The sequence below is a fragment of the Ictidomys tridecemlineatus genome, chromosome 10 (genome assembly GCF_052094955.1).
Source record: "Ictidomys tridecemlineatus isolate mIctTri1 chromosome 10, mIctTri1.hap1, whole genome shotgun sequence".
In the NCBI taxonomy this organism is placed as follows: domain Eukaryota; kingdom Metazoa; phylum Chordata; class Mammalia; order Rodentia; family Sciuridae; genus Ictidomys; species Ictidomys tridecemlineatus.
This window is the reverse complement of record NC_135486.1, coordinates 4,942,347-4,958,287: the sequence shown is the minus strand read 5'-3', so window position 1 is coordinate 4,958,287 and position 15,941 is coordinate 4,942,347. Positions and strand designations below refer to the sequence as shown.

At 30.5% G+C, this 15,941-nt stretch overlaps 1 protein-coding gene across 3 annotated transcripts in view; it reads left to right on the top strand.

Annotated features, from left to right (window-relative positions):
* Kifap3 (kinesin associated protein 3) overlaps nt 1-15,941 on the top strand; it is a 134,748-nt gene that overhangs the window by 38,375 nt on the left and 80,432 nt on the right. For all 3 annotated transcript variants that reach the window (XM_078022284.1, XM_078022285.1, XM_078022286.1), the window contains exons 9-10: nt 5,625-5,803; nt 11,906-12,068. In XM_078022284.1, coding sequence (XP_077878410.1) covers nt 5,625-5,803; nt 11,906-12,068 — 342 coding nt within the window. The remainder of the gene's footprint in view (nt 1-5,624; nt 5,804-11,905; nt 12,069-15,941) is intronic.

Here is a 15,941-nt window from a genome sequence, read left to right as displayed (position 1 = left end):
GTTCCATTTATGTCCTACCAGTGAACTAATACCAGAATAATGAGAAATTCTATAACTTTTAATATGCTTCAAGTTCTTCTGTCCTTAGTATGAATAATAGTATTTTAAAGTTCACTATACTGTTTTTCACAGTTTAGCCCCTAAGTGTATTTTAATTCGGTGTGTGACCTTTTCAATGAGAATCTTTATCTCTCAAACTCTTAACTTAATTTGTTTAATCAAGTGAATTATTTGATTGCATTTCTAGAAAAATGATGCAGAAACTTACAAAATATTTCTCTTTTTTATAGCAAATATCCTTATTTCTAAGCTTTATTAAGAAATAAAAAATTTAAATGACATGGTTTTGCAGTCATTAGTGAGATGCAAAATCTTATGATGGTTAGTGAGAATGATCTTGATCTTTGAAGAATGCATTCATTTTCTGGTTTGTATATGGCTGTTAACTTTGTGCATGGAAATATTGTAAACTCTCCAAAAATTTTGAGTCCCTAAAAATTATTAGCACTTTTAACTGTACTGAATTTTTTGAGTATTTGAAGTTGAGTAATTTAATTTAGCTCCACCTATTGAAGAAAAAGCCAGATTTTCAAAGTTAATTTTAAACAATCTAGAAAATAATACATATGACAAATGTCAGTATATAACCTGAAATGCATCAGATCTAAACAAATCCAATTGTTTACATGTCATACTCTCAAAGCACTACGTTGATTTTTTTTTAACATGTAAAACTTTAAGCTTTGTTCCTAACCAAATATTTTACTAATGCAAGTATTTTATGTTCTCTTAAACAGCTTTTTTGAAGTATAATTGATAAACATTAAAGTATATAATTTTAAAGTATACATTTTGGTAAATTTTAATATATGTAAGTAAATGTGCAACTATGACCACAAGGTAAAGAACATATCTATTACTCCTGAAGTTCCTTCATGTATCCTTGTAATCATCTCTTTCCTTCTCCCTTCACCCTGATTTCCAGATAATCACTGATCTGCTTTCTCCCACTTTGGTTGAATTTACCTTTTCTAGAATTCTTTATAAATGGAATCATATAGTATATATCTTTTTTGTCTTATTTTGGTGAGCATAAAGATTCACCCATGTTGTCAGATTTATCAGTATTTTATTCCCTCTTATTTTTGAATTATGTTTCTTTGTGTTTACTTGTTGATATCATTTGGAATATATCCAATTTTTGGCAATTACAATGCTGGTGTGAACATTCATCTACAAATCTTTGTATGGACAGATTTCATTTTTTTTTTAACTTGTTTAAATACCTAACTGGTGATTTGGCTGGATCATGTTAAAGGTGTATGTTTGGATCATGTTAAAGGTGTATGTTTAACTTTATAGGAAATTGCCAAATGGTTTTCCACACATCAGTTTATGTTCCCACCGTGGTTTATGTGAGTTCCAGTTGTTTTACATTGTCAGTGATTGATATGGTCAATCATATCAATTTTAGCTAATTTTAAGTATTTGGAATGGTATCTTATTGTGGTTTTGATTTGGACTTCCTTCCTTATTATATTGAACATCTCTTCATATGTGTTGATCTGCCATCTCCTTATCTTCGTATCTTTTGACTATTTTCTTAATTGGATTCTTTATTTCTTTATATGTTTTTTGGATGCAAACCTTTATCAAACAGGTGATACATTCAAAGATTTTCTCTCTCAGTTTGATTTAATTTTACACTCTCCTAATAATATCTTTGAAAAACAGAATTTTTAATTTTTATGAAGTACAAGTTTTTTTTAATGTTTTATTGTTCATGATTTTGGTATTGTATCTAGGAGATCTTTTCCTAACCAAAAATTAACATTTTTCTCCTGTTTTGTTCTAGAAGTTTTATAGTTTCAGGTTTTGCAGTCAAGTATGTAATACATTTTGAGTTAGTTTTTGTATATGGCATGAGGAATGGATCACATTTCTTTATTTTTGTGTTTGACTCTCTAGTTACTCAACACTGTTTGTTCAAAAGACTATCCTTTACTGAACTGGTTTCTATCTTTGCCAAGCTCAGTCATATATATGCGCGCATGCCTCTTTTTGCTTTGTATCCTGTTCTGCTCATTACTTTGGTGTAGTTCATTACCAGCAGCATATAGTAATCTATAAAGTGTTAATTCCATTTAGTATATTTTCATTGATTTTTCTGTTTGTTTTTCTATTTTATTGAATTTTATTTTAATCTTCATTATTTCCCTTCTTCAGCTTACTTGGTGTTTAATTTGCTCTTATTTTGTTTTTTAAGGTAGAAACTGGGGTCATTCATCTAAGACCTTTGTACTATAATGCAGATATTTAGAGCTATAAATATCACTCAAAGCACTGCTTTGACAGCATCCCACACATTTTGATATGAACTGTTTTCATTTTCATTCAATTCCAAATCCTTTCCAATTACCATTTTGGTTTATTCTTTGACTCATAACTTATTCAAAAGGGAGTAATGTTTGTTTTACATATATTTTGTTTCTGAGGACTTTTCAGATCTCTTTGTGTTAGTGATATTTAATTTAATTCCATTGTTACCAGAGAAAATGTTTTGTGTGACTTACATTCTTCTAAACTTATTAAGACTCACTTTATGGTCTAGATTTTTTTTTTTTTTTGCAAAAGTCACATGTGCACTTGATTGTACATTCTACTGTTTGGGGATGGAACTTTCTATAAATGGTGGTCAGGTAAAATTCATTAACAGTGATATCAAGTCTTTACATCTTGTTGATTTTTCCTGTTCCTTCTCTATTAATTATTGGGGGAGTAATACTAAAATATCATTGTAGTTCAGCATTTGTCTATTTCTCCTGAGGTTCTAACAATTTTCACTCCATATATTTTAAATCTCTGTTCTTGAGAACATAAAAACCTATTTGTAATATACTCCTCATAAGCTGTCCTTATTATCTTTATGGATGTTCTTCATTATAAGTGGTAATATTCTTGGATCTGAAATTTACTCTTTTATATATTAATATAGCCTCTCTGGCCTATTTATGACTTGTATTGGCATAGTATATATTGGTCCCTCATTTTCATTTCTAACATGTCCTTATTATCAACAGCATGTGATTAGATCTTGATGTGTGTGTGTGTGTGTGTGTGTGTATACGTGTGCATAAAAGCATAGGTGTGCATATTTCTCCATTTTTCCTTATCTGTTTTCTTGTGGATTGAGGGTTTTTAAAATTCCATTTTATCTCCATTGTTGACTTAGCTCTAAATCTTTTGTAATTTTATTGATTGCTTTAAGGTTTGTATTACACATCTTTAATTATAAGTTGTCTATCTTGAACATACATCTTTAGTTAAGTCTGCTGTCAAGTAATATTATCCTATTTTATGTTTGTTAGAACCATTTTTTGTTTCCTGCCTTTTTTCTATTTTTAACATTTATTATATTTATATTATAAATCATAGAATGCATTATTTTATAGTCAGTTTTATTTTAAAGATAATTGAATCATAAGAAAATAATCTTGGGCTGTGGTTGTATCTCAGTGGCAGAGGGCTTGCCTAGCATGTGTCAGGCAATGAGTTAGAACCTTAGCACTACATAAAAAAATAAACAAATAAAATAAAGGCATACTGTCCATCTCCAGCCCTAAATTTTTTACAAAAGAAAATAATATTGTATATTTATGTGTATAGTTTCCACTGGACTTATTCCTTTGTTTGATAATGTATTTCTGTCTGGTATCATTTTATTTTTGCCTCTGGGATTGCCTTTAAAAATTTGTGTAGGACACATGTACTAATGATGATTTACTTTATCTTTTGTACATTTAAGGAAGACTTTATTCTTTTTTGAAATATTTTAACTTGGTTTCAAATTCTAGATTGAAGGCGTTGCTTTCTCTCTATTTCACTGTTGCCTTGCTTGCATTATTTTTGATGAGATGCCTACTGTTATCCCATCTTTGTAAGATTTCTTTTCCTCTGGCTGCTTTTAAGATTCTCTTTTTATCATTTGTTTTAGACAATTTGATTAGAATATACCTTGGTGTAATCTTCTTCATGTTTCTTTTTCTTGGAGTTCAGTGAGTTATTGGAACCTGGGTTTGTAGTTTTCATTAAATTTGAAAGTTTTCCTCTACTTCTTTAGGAACTTCAATTACAAAATTATTAGACCACTTGAAGTTGCCATAGTTCTCTCATACTCTTTGTTTTTGCTGTTTTCCTCCTATATGTTTAATTTTTGATAGTTTATGATTATTTCTTCAATTTCATTGATCTTTTTTTCCAGCTCTAAATTACAGGTTAATGGCATCTAGTTTATAATCTCAAGCATTATAGTTTTCACTGCTAGAAAGTTTGAATTTTTTTTATATCTCCCACATCTTTACCTAACTTTTAGAAGATCCAGAATACAATTATTTAACTTTGAGTGTTCCCATTTAATAATCCTGATGTTTTTGTCAATTCTAGGACAGTTTCCATGGCTTTTTAAAAATACTTATAGGTTGTATTTTCCTGCTTCTTTGAATAAATGGTAATATTTGGCTGTTAGTGTGAAATCTACGTTGTTGGGTGTTGTATTTTTTTTATTCCTGTAAACATTTTCAATCTCTTTAGGACATAAATTGAATTACTTAGAAAAAAATTAGACCTTGTTCTAATAATTTTGTTAGTCTGGACATAAGCAGCATGCTTTAGTTTAAAATTAATTATTCTCCACTATTGAGGCAAGACTTTCCCAGTGATTCTATTACCCCATAAATTATGAGATTTTCAGTATGCTTGGTACAAACAAGCATTATTTCTAGTCTGGTGTAAATATCATATGCTTTTTCTTCTAATTCTCTCATTTGATTCTGACCCCAGCCTCACTTAGATTTGAAGTGGTTTACAAATTAAATGAAATACTAAAATAATGAGTAACATCAAGACTGTAAGAGAGCAAAAAGACTACTGAATAACTTACATAATTCTGACAGAACCTTTTATATCTTAACTCAGAAGCTCCCTGTCAACAAAGCAAAATGAAAAAATGTTATGTTACGTAATTTTCACTATTAGAAGAAAACAATCATCAGTTTCCTTTTGAGAACCTAAGCGTTTTTATTATGGGAGCTAAAAGAAATTTTACATAGAACTAGTAGACATTGACCTCAATTCTATCTAGGATAATAGTCATATTACTGAATTTCATGTACCTTTCCCTATGGTGACAAATAGAAAACCAGTTTGAATATGCAAAACCGGTTTTCATATCCCTACGTGGTACAAACAAGCATTATGTTATGTTATTTTGGATTAATTTCTTAAATACAAACAGACCTTAATTGTTGAAGTTTTGATGTATTACCTTTTTTTTAATGTATATAAAAATATTTTTCCTGTCTTGTTTTAGTACCTGCTGACTTAAATACCTTTAATTGCTGTTTCATTACTATTAAACTCTAAGCTCCAAGAAAATAGATATCAATGTCACTTTGTTATTTATCTATCTTATCTATATATTTTATATAAGATTTATACCTCATTCAATAATAATACATTTTTTCTAGTGAGCCAATTACTAATCTGTTATAATTTTTATATTACCTATTTTTAATTGTTGATTAAATATGCCAAGCATTTAACTCTCATCTGTTTTACTTTTGTAGTTGCTCTTTATTTGCTTCTGAATCTTGCTGAGGATACTCGAACAGAACTGAAGATGAGGAATAAGAATATAGTTCACATGTTGGTGAAGGCTCTTGATCGGGACAATTTTGAGCTGCTTATTCTAGTTGTGTCATTCTTAAAGAAACTGAGCATTTTTATGGAGAATAAAAATGATATGGTAACTTACAAAGCTCCTTCTTGAAATAGTTTATGTTAGCCATTTCAAGTTAGGATATTTTGGTTAAAAAATAAACATTTTTGTGGGCTGAGGTTGTGGCTCAGTGGTAGCGCATTTGCCTGGCATGTGTGAGGCACTGGGTTCGATTCTCAGCACCACATATAAGTAAATGAATAAAATAAAGGTTCATCAACAACTTAAAAAATATTTTTTAAAAAGTTTAAAAATAAATAAAAATAAATATTTTTACCCTTATTAAGGTAATTCTGAAATTCTGAATAAATATTTCAATAGCAATAACTCACTGAAATGGCTTCACATTCCAGATAATTAAAGCTTTCTGTTTAAAAATATTTTCTAATATAAAGAATATATCTTGTCATATTAAATATAATATGTAGAAAGTAGTTTAAACTTAAAGTTGTATTTCAGGTTCATCTGATCTTATTTTCCCTTAAATATTTTGCCTTCTGCATTTCTGATATTAGTATGTGGAATTACAGTTTAGCATAATCTCTTCTTTGTTATCCACCATTACAATTATAGCTACAACCTGTTCATTTTGCTTCTTAAGTATTTCTGGGAGCTATTCCTTCCTTATAGTTCCCTGTGCTATTGAATTAGTTCCTACCCTCTTAATTCATTCCTCTTCATTTCTTGTTTGCATTATTACATTAGGCTTCTATTTGCCTTTTTGTATTGTGTTGATATAATTGTCTTTATGAAATACAAGTTGAGCATGTATTATTTCTAATTCTGTATACATAATGTGTAAATATATAAAGGTAGATTTTTTTTTCTTTTTTTTTTGGTTGTGTTGCTGGGGATTGAACCCACTTTCTTAATGCATGCCAGGCAAGAGGTCTATATCTGAAATATATCCACAGCCCTAATGATAGAAAAAAAAATTCTTACCTGCTTTTTTCCCACAACATTAAAAAGTCATTGTTGACACTTATTATATTAAAATAGATTACACATTCATCATACATTGTTTTTAGATACTTAAATTGTTTATAATTTTAGGCATCATAAATAACACTTCATTGTACATATTTGTATATACATTTCTTATCTATATTTCTGATTACTTTCTTAGAGTAGAAAACTAGGAATGGCCTTAACTCCATTGAGGATCATTTTTAGAATTATGTGTCATTATGTGACTGGTAAAAGTCATTTTTCCTTCAAATGATCCGTCTAAATATTTAGTATTTCTGCCTATTCTTTTTTCTTCTCTTAAAACAAAAAGAACTAGGAAATTGCTTTTGTTATATTAAGTGCCATGCCATGCTCATTGAAAGCCTGAAGCTGATTTATCAAATTCAATAAGTGCCTTGAATTGTAACTGTTGAATATATGAAATTTTATTTTACCTTGATGTATTGAATGTGTTTTATCATTAATATATAATTCTTGTGATGAATTATATACTTTCTATTGTTTTGAGAATGTGTGTACCTAAAGAGATTAATCAAAAACATGTTTTTTGTTTTCACTGACCTTATATCAGAGAAGAATATAATGACATGTTGATAAATATACTCCTAAGTAGTTAGGTTTTGTGGCTTAGCAATTGCTTCCTTTCACTGTAAGTTGAAATGTATTATTTCATTTGTGTATTTAGATTAATGTAGATTAATCTAAGTATTTAGATTAGTAGTTTCTCAAAATTCAAATTTCTTTACCATCAGCATGTGTCTGCTATGTGTATTAGATTTATATTAAAGTATTGCACTTCTTTATTTTTTTTAAAGAGAGAGAAAGAGAGAATTTTTTAATATTTATTTTTTAGTTTTCAGCGGATACAACATCTTTGTATGTGGTGCTGAGGATCGAACCTGGGCTGCACGCATGCCAGGCGAGCACGCTACCGCTTGAGCCACATCCCCAGCCCAAGTATTGCACTTCTGAGCTCATTCTATCAAAAAAATCTCAAGATAATTATTAAAATTATTTTCTAGTGAGGTTGGAAGATTTAAATCATCTCATCAAACCTTATTTTATTTTATTTTTACTGAAGAGGAAAAACTGAGGTTTCAAACAATTAATTATTCATCCAAAGTCAGGAGAAATATTTGATAGCCAGATTTTTATTGTGCATGGTATACATTTCATTTTTATTATGGAAAAAAGGCATCTTATGGAAACAGGATTTTTAGCACTCAACTGCACCATACTCACATGGCTAAATTTAGTGACTTTAGCCTCTGTTTTTGCAGATGAACTATCAGAAGATTAGAGGCAATAATTAATTTACTTAAGGGAACAAATTTCTAGATTCTCTGTTTTATATTCTTTTTTGCCTCCTGGGCAAATTTTTTAAAGTCTTCTTCTATATTGTTTTCAAAGACATTTTTAGCAAGATTAATAATAAGCAGTTTTTGAATGTTAAAGGCGGAAGTCAACTTGCTGATAGATTATTGCTAAACTGTCACTTTGCATGGAACATTTTATAAAAATGTTAATTAACTATAAATTACAGTTTTTAGGAATAGAATTGAAAGGGTATTGCATGTTGAGTTTTTTTTTCATCAACCAAAAAAGACATGTCTAGTAGGCTGTGTTAAATATAAGAGTTTTTCCATCTATTGACCAACAGCCCATGCTTTACATCCCATAGTATGCAGTGGAAATGAAAATTAATAAGAAACTCATCAGGATATTTTATTGTGTTTTGTTATACAGTACATACATATGCTATTGCTTTTTCAAAAGAAAATATTGCCTAATTAGTAACAGCTGGTGGCAATTTTATTTAAAAAAAGAATGAGGGATGGCTGATCTATTTGTGAGGTTATATTATTTATTTAATTGAAATGTTCTTTTTTCTTCTGATGTGAACAAATACTGACCTTAAATTTTAGAAATATATTTTTAAATAAGTTTGGTTTATTTAAAACAATCTTTCAACTAGTGGTTTCAATTGAATTATCATATTTCTCTTTTTTCTGCCATGTCTTTCAGACCCATAAATCAGAAATATGAATCTTTCTTGATTCTGATACATCAGTACTTATATTCAATTAATTTCGAAGTTCTATCCATTCTACCTCTTAACTACAATGTAAATTCCAAAATAACGCACACACTAGTACTTTCTTAAGTTAGAATGTTTATATTGCTGTGGTAACATTATAACTAGTTTCTCCAGTTGCATTCCTACTGCTAAATCCTAATGATACAGAGATCTCCTTAAAATTCTTGCAGTTTTCTTGTTGAAATTCCTTTCTAGCTCCCTATAGCCTCTAGATTAAGATGAAAATTATTAAACAAAGTTTACAAGGTCTTTCATCACATGGAACTTTACAAATTCTCTCGCTCATTATTTTATTGCTCCCCAAGAACTTATTTTCTCAGTAACACAAACTCACAAACAAGTCATGCTCTTTTTTACCTCTGTGTATTTATATATCAGGTTTGTGTTTTCTGAAGCATCTCTCTTATCTGTATGTCATTCTTTTTTTAAATTTGTTTTAATTAATTACACATGACAGTACAATAATCTTGACATATCAGAATTATCATATTTCTTATGTAATATTAATATAATTGTGTTTTTATAGTTTATTATTAGTGTAATATAACAAAGATAATAAATCATATTAGAATATGATCTTAAAAGGAACAACAAGAGTGTATATATGCTGCTTAGTTCCTTATGTTCTTATTTTCTAAAAACTTTTGGGAATTTTTTCTATATTTTGGACATAAGTCTTTTTTCAGTTACATGTTTTACAAGCCTTTCTTGTGGCATGTCTTTTCATTCTCCTGTGAGTGTTTAATATTGGTGAAATCCAGCATTTTAAAAAACTTTTTAATGGGGGCTAGGATTGTAGCTCAGTGGTAGAGTATTCCCCTTGCGCATGTGAGGCACTGGGTTCAATCCTTAGCACCACATACAAATTAAAAAAATAAATAAATAAAGGTATTGCATACATGTACAACTAAAAGAAATATTTGAAAAAAACTTTTTAATTAGTTATGTTTTGCTGTCTATCATTAAAAAAATTTTTTTTATTACTGAAACTTTATATTTGAAATCAGGCAATGTGAAGCCTCCAATGTTATTCTTGTTCAAAATTATTCTGGCTATTCTATATTTTTTTCCTTTCCATTCCATTTTAAAAGAGCTTTTAGTTTCATTTTTTGTTTTTGAAAGTTTTTTGGTTTGGTTTGTACTCTAATGAAAAATATGGCTACAGGGTTACTGTGTGGTTTACATAGAAGTATGAAGGAAAAGTCAGATGTTAGTTGTCAATTTAGCAGTTTTTAAAAATTTTGTATTCATTCCTTGGCATGAAGTGAAAGGGGAAAAGTATAGTAAAAGCTCAATCACTAATGTGATTTTTATAAGGTAAGTGAAAGATTGAATAAAGATATGGAAAGGACAGTATAAATAAATGTTTAGATCTCTAATAAAAGGAAAAGTAGAACAACATTATTCATAAATTCTTTTGTTATGATACAAAAATTTGAACTTATATAGGATCTTTCCTTTTTTACTCTTGCTTTGTAGTTAAAAGACATAAGATGTTTTTATAACCAAGTTTTTCTGATTATTACCTTTAAAAAAATCTAAGTTCAGGATTTCCATTACCAAATAAATAGTTGGTAATGCCCTCTGTAATTTTTCATTCTAATGCAAGATCTCTTGATACAATTTCATAATCTTGTAGAGCTAGGATCAGCAAATTCCTTTAAATAGTTACATGGTCAATATTTTAGGATTTGCAGATCCAAAGGTCTCTGCTATAGCTGCTCAACTCTGTTGTTAAGCATGAAAGCAACCATAAACAGTCTATAAACTAATGAACATGGCTCTGTTCCAATAAAACTTTATTTATGGAAATTTAAATTTTATATAATTTTCATGTGTCATGAAATGTTCTCAATTTTTTTTCTATTATTTAAAAATTTAACAGGCTGGATGTGTAACTCAGTGTAAAGAGCTTGCATGCATGAGGCTATGGGTTCAATCCTCAGTACCCCAAAAATAAGTAAGGAAAATAAATGTAAAAACCAAAACCATTCTTAATCTCAGGTTGTGTGAAAATAGATGGCAGGCCAGATGAATTCCATTAGCTGTGGTCTGCTGATCCATTCCAAATTTTAGGTATTACTTGTAGCCATGCTTCTTTTCTGAGTTTCTTAAGATTTCCAAATGTCCAATGAATATCTCCTCAAATTAAACATGACAAAAATTAAAATAACTTTTTGTCCTCCTTGTCCTAGACTTGTTTTTGCATCTGTATTACTGACTCTGCAGAAAAGGATCCTGAGGCTTCTATTACTAATAAGACTACTTGCAAGGCTGGCCCTGGCTGATGAGGGGTACTTGGATTTCAGGAGTGTCCCCTGCCTAGGAAATAGTCTGACCATGTCATCCCTTTAGTTTGAGATCATGAGGAACTTTTGCTACTTACAGAATGGTGTGAAACCCCCCAGCAGAGCATTGCAAGCCTCTATGATCCAAGATCTGTTTTTAAGCTTCTGCCAGTCCTCAACACATGCTTCATAACTGTGATTATGCCAAAGCACTTGAGTTCTTACACTAAATGTTTGTCCACTGGCTTTTTTTCAACCTGTATTGCCATTCTTCTCAACCAGAGAACAAACTCTGTCCCATTTTTTAAGACTTCTTCCAAATTTGAAGCCAATTTTTTTTCTTCTAGGTAGACTAGTAGCTTCTTCCATGTTGCTTCTGGAGCACTTTGTGCATTCAGTTTTTATCACACTGCATCTTCATTGTTTGTTCTATTTACCTACTCTTTAGATCAAGGAATCCTTGAAGGCCAAGATGAGGTCTTGTTTGATCTGGTACAGGGCCTGGTACATAGTGGGTAGTGTTCAGTTAGGCAGAGTGTTTTCAATCCATCAATTAGTACAGTCAAATGAGGGAAAGAAGGGATGATGTAGGACTCTAAATTTTCTCTTTAAACGTTTGCTATCAGGAAAGTTTATAGATTGAAATGAAAATATAAGATTAATACATACCTATTTTTTAAATAGAGATATATTAGGTTAAACCCCAAAATAATTATTTGTAATCTTTTTCATCCTATTTTACAATAGACCCTCACTGCATATTATTTTACTCAGGTGGAAATGGATATTGTTGAAAAACTTGTAAAAATGATACCTTGTGAACATGAAGATCTCCTGAATATCACCCTCCGGCTTTTACTAAACCTGTCCTTTGACACAGGACTGAGGAATAAGATGGTACAAGTTGGACTTCTTCCAAAACTCACTGCACTCCTAGGTATGCTTTTTAAGAATTAATGACTACTTCTTAGGATTCCCAACATAATTGGAAAATTGAGTTCTATGTAGAAAAGCCTCTGAACAGAAAGATTTCTGTATATGTTCTTTGATTAGAAACTGAATAAAACAATAAGCAGAATAAATGAAAAATTATCTGTGCCAGAATTTCTGTGATATTGTGGAATTAAATGAAATAGGAACTTTTGACTCTTTTTGTTTCATTAGCCCATATTGAACCAAAATGAAAGTGTATTATTAGTGCTACCAGGGAAACAAAAAGGAAAATAGATTTTTCTCTTCAGGATGTCTTAAAAAGCAGATATCAATTAAATTCATATTTTCTGCTATATTTTTCAGATACTACTTTCAAACGTACACATTTACAGAAATTCTTTGTCATTAAGTTAAAAGGGGTATTTTTGTATAGTGTGAATTAGAAAAATGTTGTATTGGAGGATTCATTTATTTTGAATATTTAACTTAAGTACTTAAGTTTTCTGTTTTAGCTACTAACAAGATATCTTGAATAAGGATGGGTTCAAGACTTATGCTTTGGTGCTCTTAACATAAGGTTAGCCTTAGCAGAGCATTAAAACACTTTTACAGTCTATCTATAGCCGTCTTCAGAGGCTTCTGCTACTCTCTGCCTTTATATTATGGTCATATGGAGACACTTAAGAGTTCCCAGACAAACTTTGCTATACCTAAGTGGCTGTCCATTTGCTTTTTCCTCTTCCTGCAAATGCCATTGTCTTTCTTAACTAGAAAGCAAATAATTCTAACTTGTCTTTTATCATTTCATCCATATATTCAATATATTCAACATTTCACCCATGTGTTCTCCATATATTCAAGCATTGTAAAGAATGTTATACATTTTGGAACATAATCTGTTGAGGAATACTTTCAAAAATTGCCTCTGAGGGAGTCAAGGCAATATAGTTATTTGGGGAAAGGAATTTTAAAAGTAAATTTGATTTGCCTTGAATTGAATTTATATGACAATTTATCATAAATCTGACCATTTAGTCAGCTTTTTTTGCTGTTGTGACTACAAGATCTGACTCTAACAATTGTAGAAGAGGAAAAGTTTATTTGAGGTCTTAGCCCAACAACTGGCTCTATTCCTCAGGCCTTGAGGTAAAACAGAACATCATGGCAGAGGGAAGCAGCTCATGTGATGATCAGACAGCAGAGAAAGAGAGACTCCACTCACCAGATACGAAATGTATATCTCAAAGGCATGCCCTCAATGATCCACCTCATCCAGCCACACCCTACCTTTAGTGTCCACTCAGTTACATCATGGGATCATTTCACTGATTGGATTAAGGCTCTAGTAACCCAGTCATTTCTCCTCTAAACTTTTTTGTATTGTCTCACACATGAGCTTTTCGGGGACACCTCACACCCAGACTATAACACTGACATAACTATGTACCAAATATTAGATCAGATTCACAGTCTATGCAAATGAATAAGTTATAGTCATTATCCTGAAAGAATTCATACTCTATTATAGTTTATTCAATATCTAGTCTTCTACTTTTATGAAACATTTGATTTATAACATATAAAACACATGATTTAAGAAAGATTTTTGGGTAATTACTCACATGATACTCATTTCATAATTTGTTAAACAGGTAGTAAATTTGGGGATATAAGATATAATGTCCAATATTCTTTCTTTTAGAGCTCAATTTCCGGAGTCATACTCATATTAGAATTGTAACTAATTACTTCTAACCATATGACCTTGGGCAAGTTAGCCAAACTATTTGTGACTTGGTTTTTCATTCCTAAAATAGGGATAATAATTATATAAAACTTAAGAGTTCTTTAGTTTAAATGAGCTGTTGCATGCAGAGCGCTTATGACCTGACTTACTATTTCCTAATAAATGTTAGATGCTATTGTCATTTTTCTTATCCACATCATCATTATCATTATCATTATTTGATATTGAAGCAGGCATTCTATAAATGTTGCTCATTAATCTTTTTATATATATGACAGAGGAATGCATTACAATTCTTATCATACATATAGAACACAGTTTTTCATATCTCTGGTTGTATACAAAGTATATTCACACCAATTCATGTCTTCATACATATATTTTGGATAATAATGATCATCACATTCCACCATAATTTATAAGCCCATGCTCATTCATCTTTCTATGAGTACAAATACCCTTCTGATAAGATATTAAACCTCAGTTGATAAATAAGGTAGCTTTATTTGTACTTTCCTGTGTGCACATTCAATTTAATTTAGTAAAATGTTGATAACCTACCATGGCAAATACAGTGCTAAACCATAAATGTTTTTCAACCTGTAGATAACTGGAATTCAAATGGAAGAAAATTCATGTATGGGTGTGCCATATAAGGTGCCATCTGAAATGTATACCAAAAAATTAGTCGTTTTAATAGGGTGATATTTACAAAATAATGAGAGACTTTAGAAAATATTTCAAATAAATCAATCAACATTACCTAAGGAATAATTAAAACTAAGTCAATATGACTTAGTCAGTATGACTTAAGTTGCCATTTCAACTTTAGCATAGAATATGACAGTAAAAAGTGAGAGATAGACTTGAAATGGGTTTATGCTCATCATCATGTGAGATTATATAAAGTTTCAAGCATCGCTGAAAAGTTATACTTACTATAGCTGATGGTGGGCATCATTGCAGGTGGGTTTTAATCAGAACTGAGTCTAGAAAATTAGTCTGACATTCTGTGGGGTGGACTAGAACTAGAGTCTGAAAATGAGATCAATAACATGCTGTAGTAAACAAGACAAGAAGCAAAAAAAAAAAAAAAAAAAACCACCTCAATTAGAGCAGAGGTAGTATTGTCAAGTGTGAAGTAAAAGGAAAGGGCAGAAGAGAGAGAGATGGCAGGGAGAATGCCGTAGGTAATGTTTAGATGTAGGAATGATGGAAAAAGACATCATAAAATCAACAACTATTAGAACACTAGTGCCAGGAACAGAAGAGTATGAAGGAGGTGGTTTGAGCAAGACAGTAATAAATTTAATGTGAGACATGTTAGAGACATCTGACGCAAAGGTGTTCAGTGGACAGATAGAAGCATGAGTTTAAAACTCACGAGTTTTTCTTAACCTTTACCTCTTAAAATATTGTCAAATAAGTAAATAAAAGTTGAAAAATGCTTATCTTTCAACAAATACATAAAATATAGCAAGTTTAATCTGTTACTGAAAAGTGATAATCTTGTATTCCTCAAGTAATAGGGAAATGAGGAAGCTTTGAGTGAGTACATCTGAAAACCTTTACCTCTTTTGGAGTCACTTTTTTTTACAGTGTTTGTTCATCATTTTCTTTGGAATATTTTGGATTCCTAGGGTACCAGCTCTTATATACTGGGGAGAGTAAAAAGTTGGTATTGTTCTAACCCTTCATGACCTAACTAGAGATGGATGATCTTAAAAGTTTCCATCTCTGTTCTTAGGCTGATTTATAAAAACTGAAAGCAAAATTATTAGGAGACATTTTATGGTTAGCTTTAAATAAATTCTTGATTTATTTTTCTTTGGTAAGTAAAATAGATAAATGGCCAAATAATAGTACACATATGAACACCCATGAAAAATTTCTAGAAAACTGAAAAAAACCAACGTTGTGACTTGAATAATTATTAAAAGCAAAGAGGAAGTTGATTTCAGCTCAGCCCTTTTGTTATGTGAGTAACTAGTATTCACCATGAACTCCTGACAACTTTGAACCTACTTGAAAACTAGAAGGTAGGTTCCACACTCACTCCTGTCATCATGCTCACTTCTTTTCCATCTCATTCTTGCTCACAAGTCATCAGATTTCAACTTTGGGTAAGCT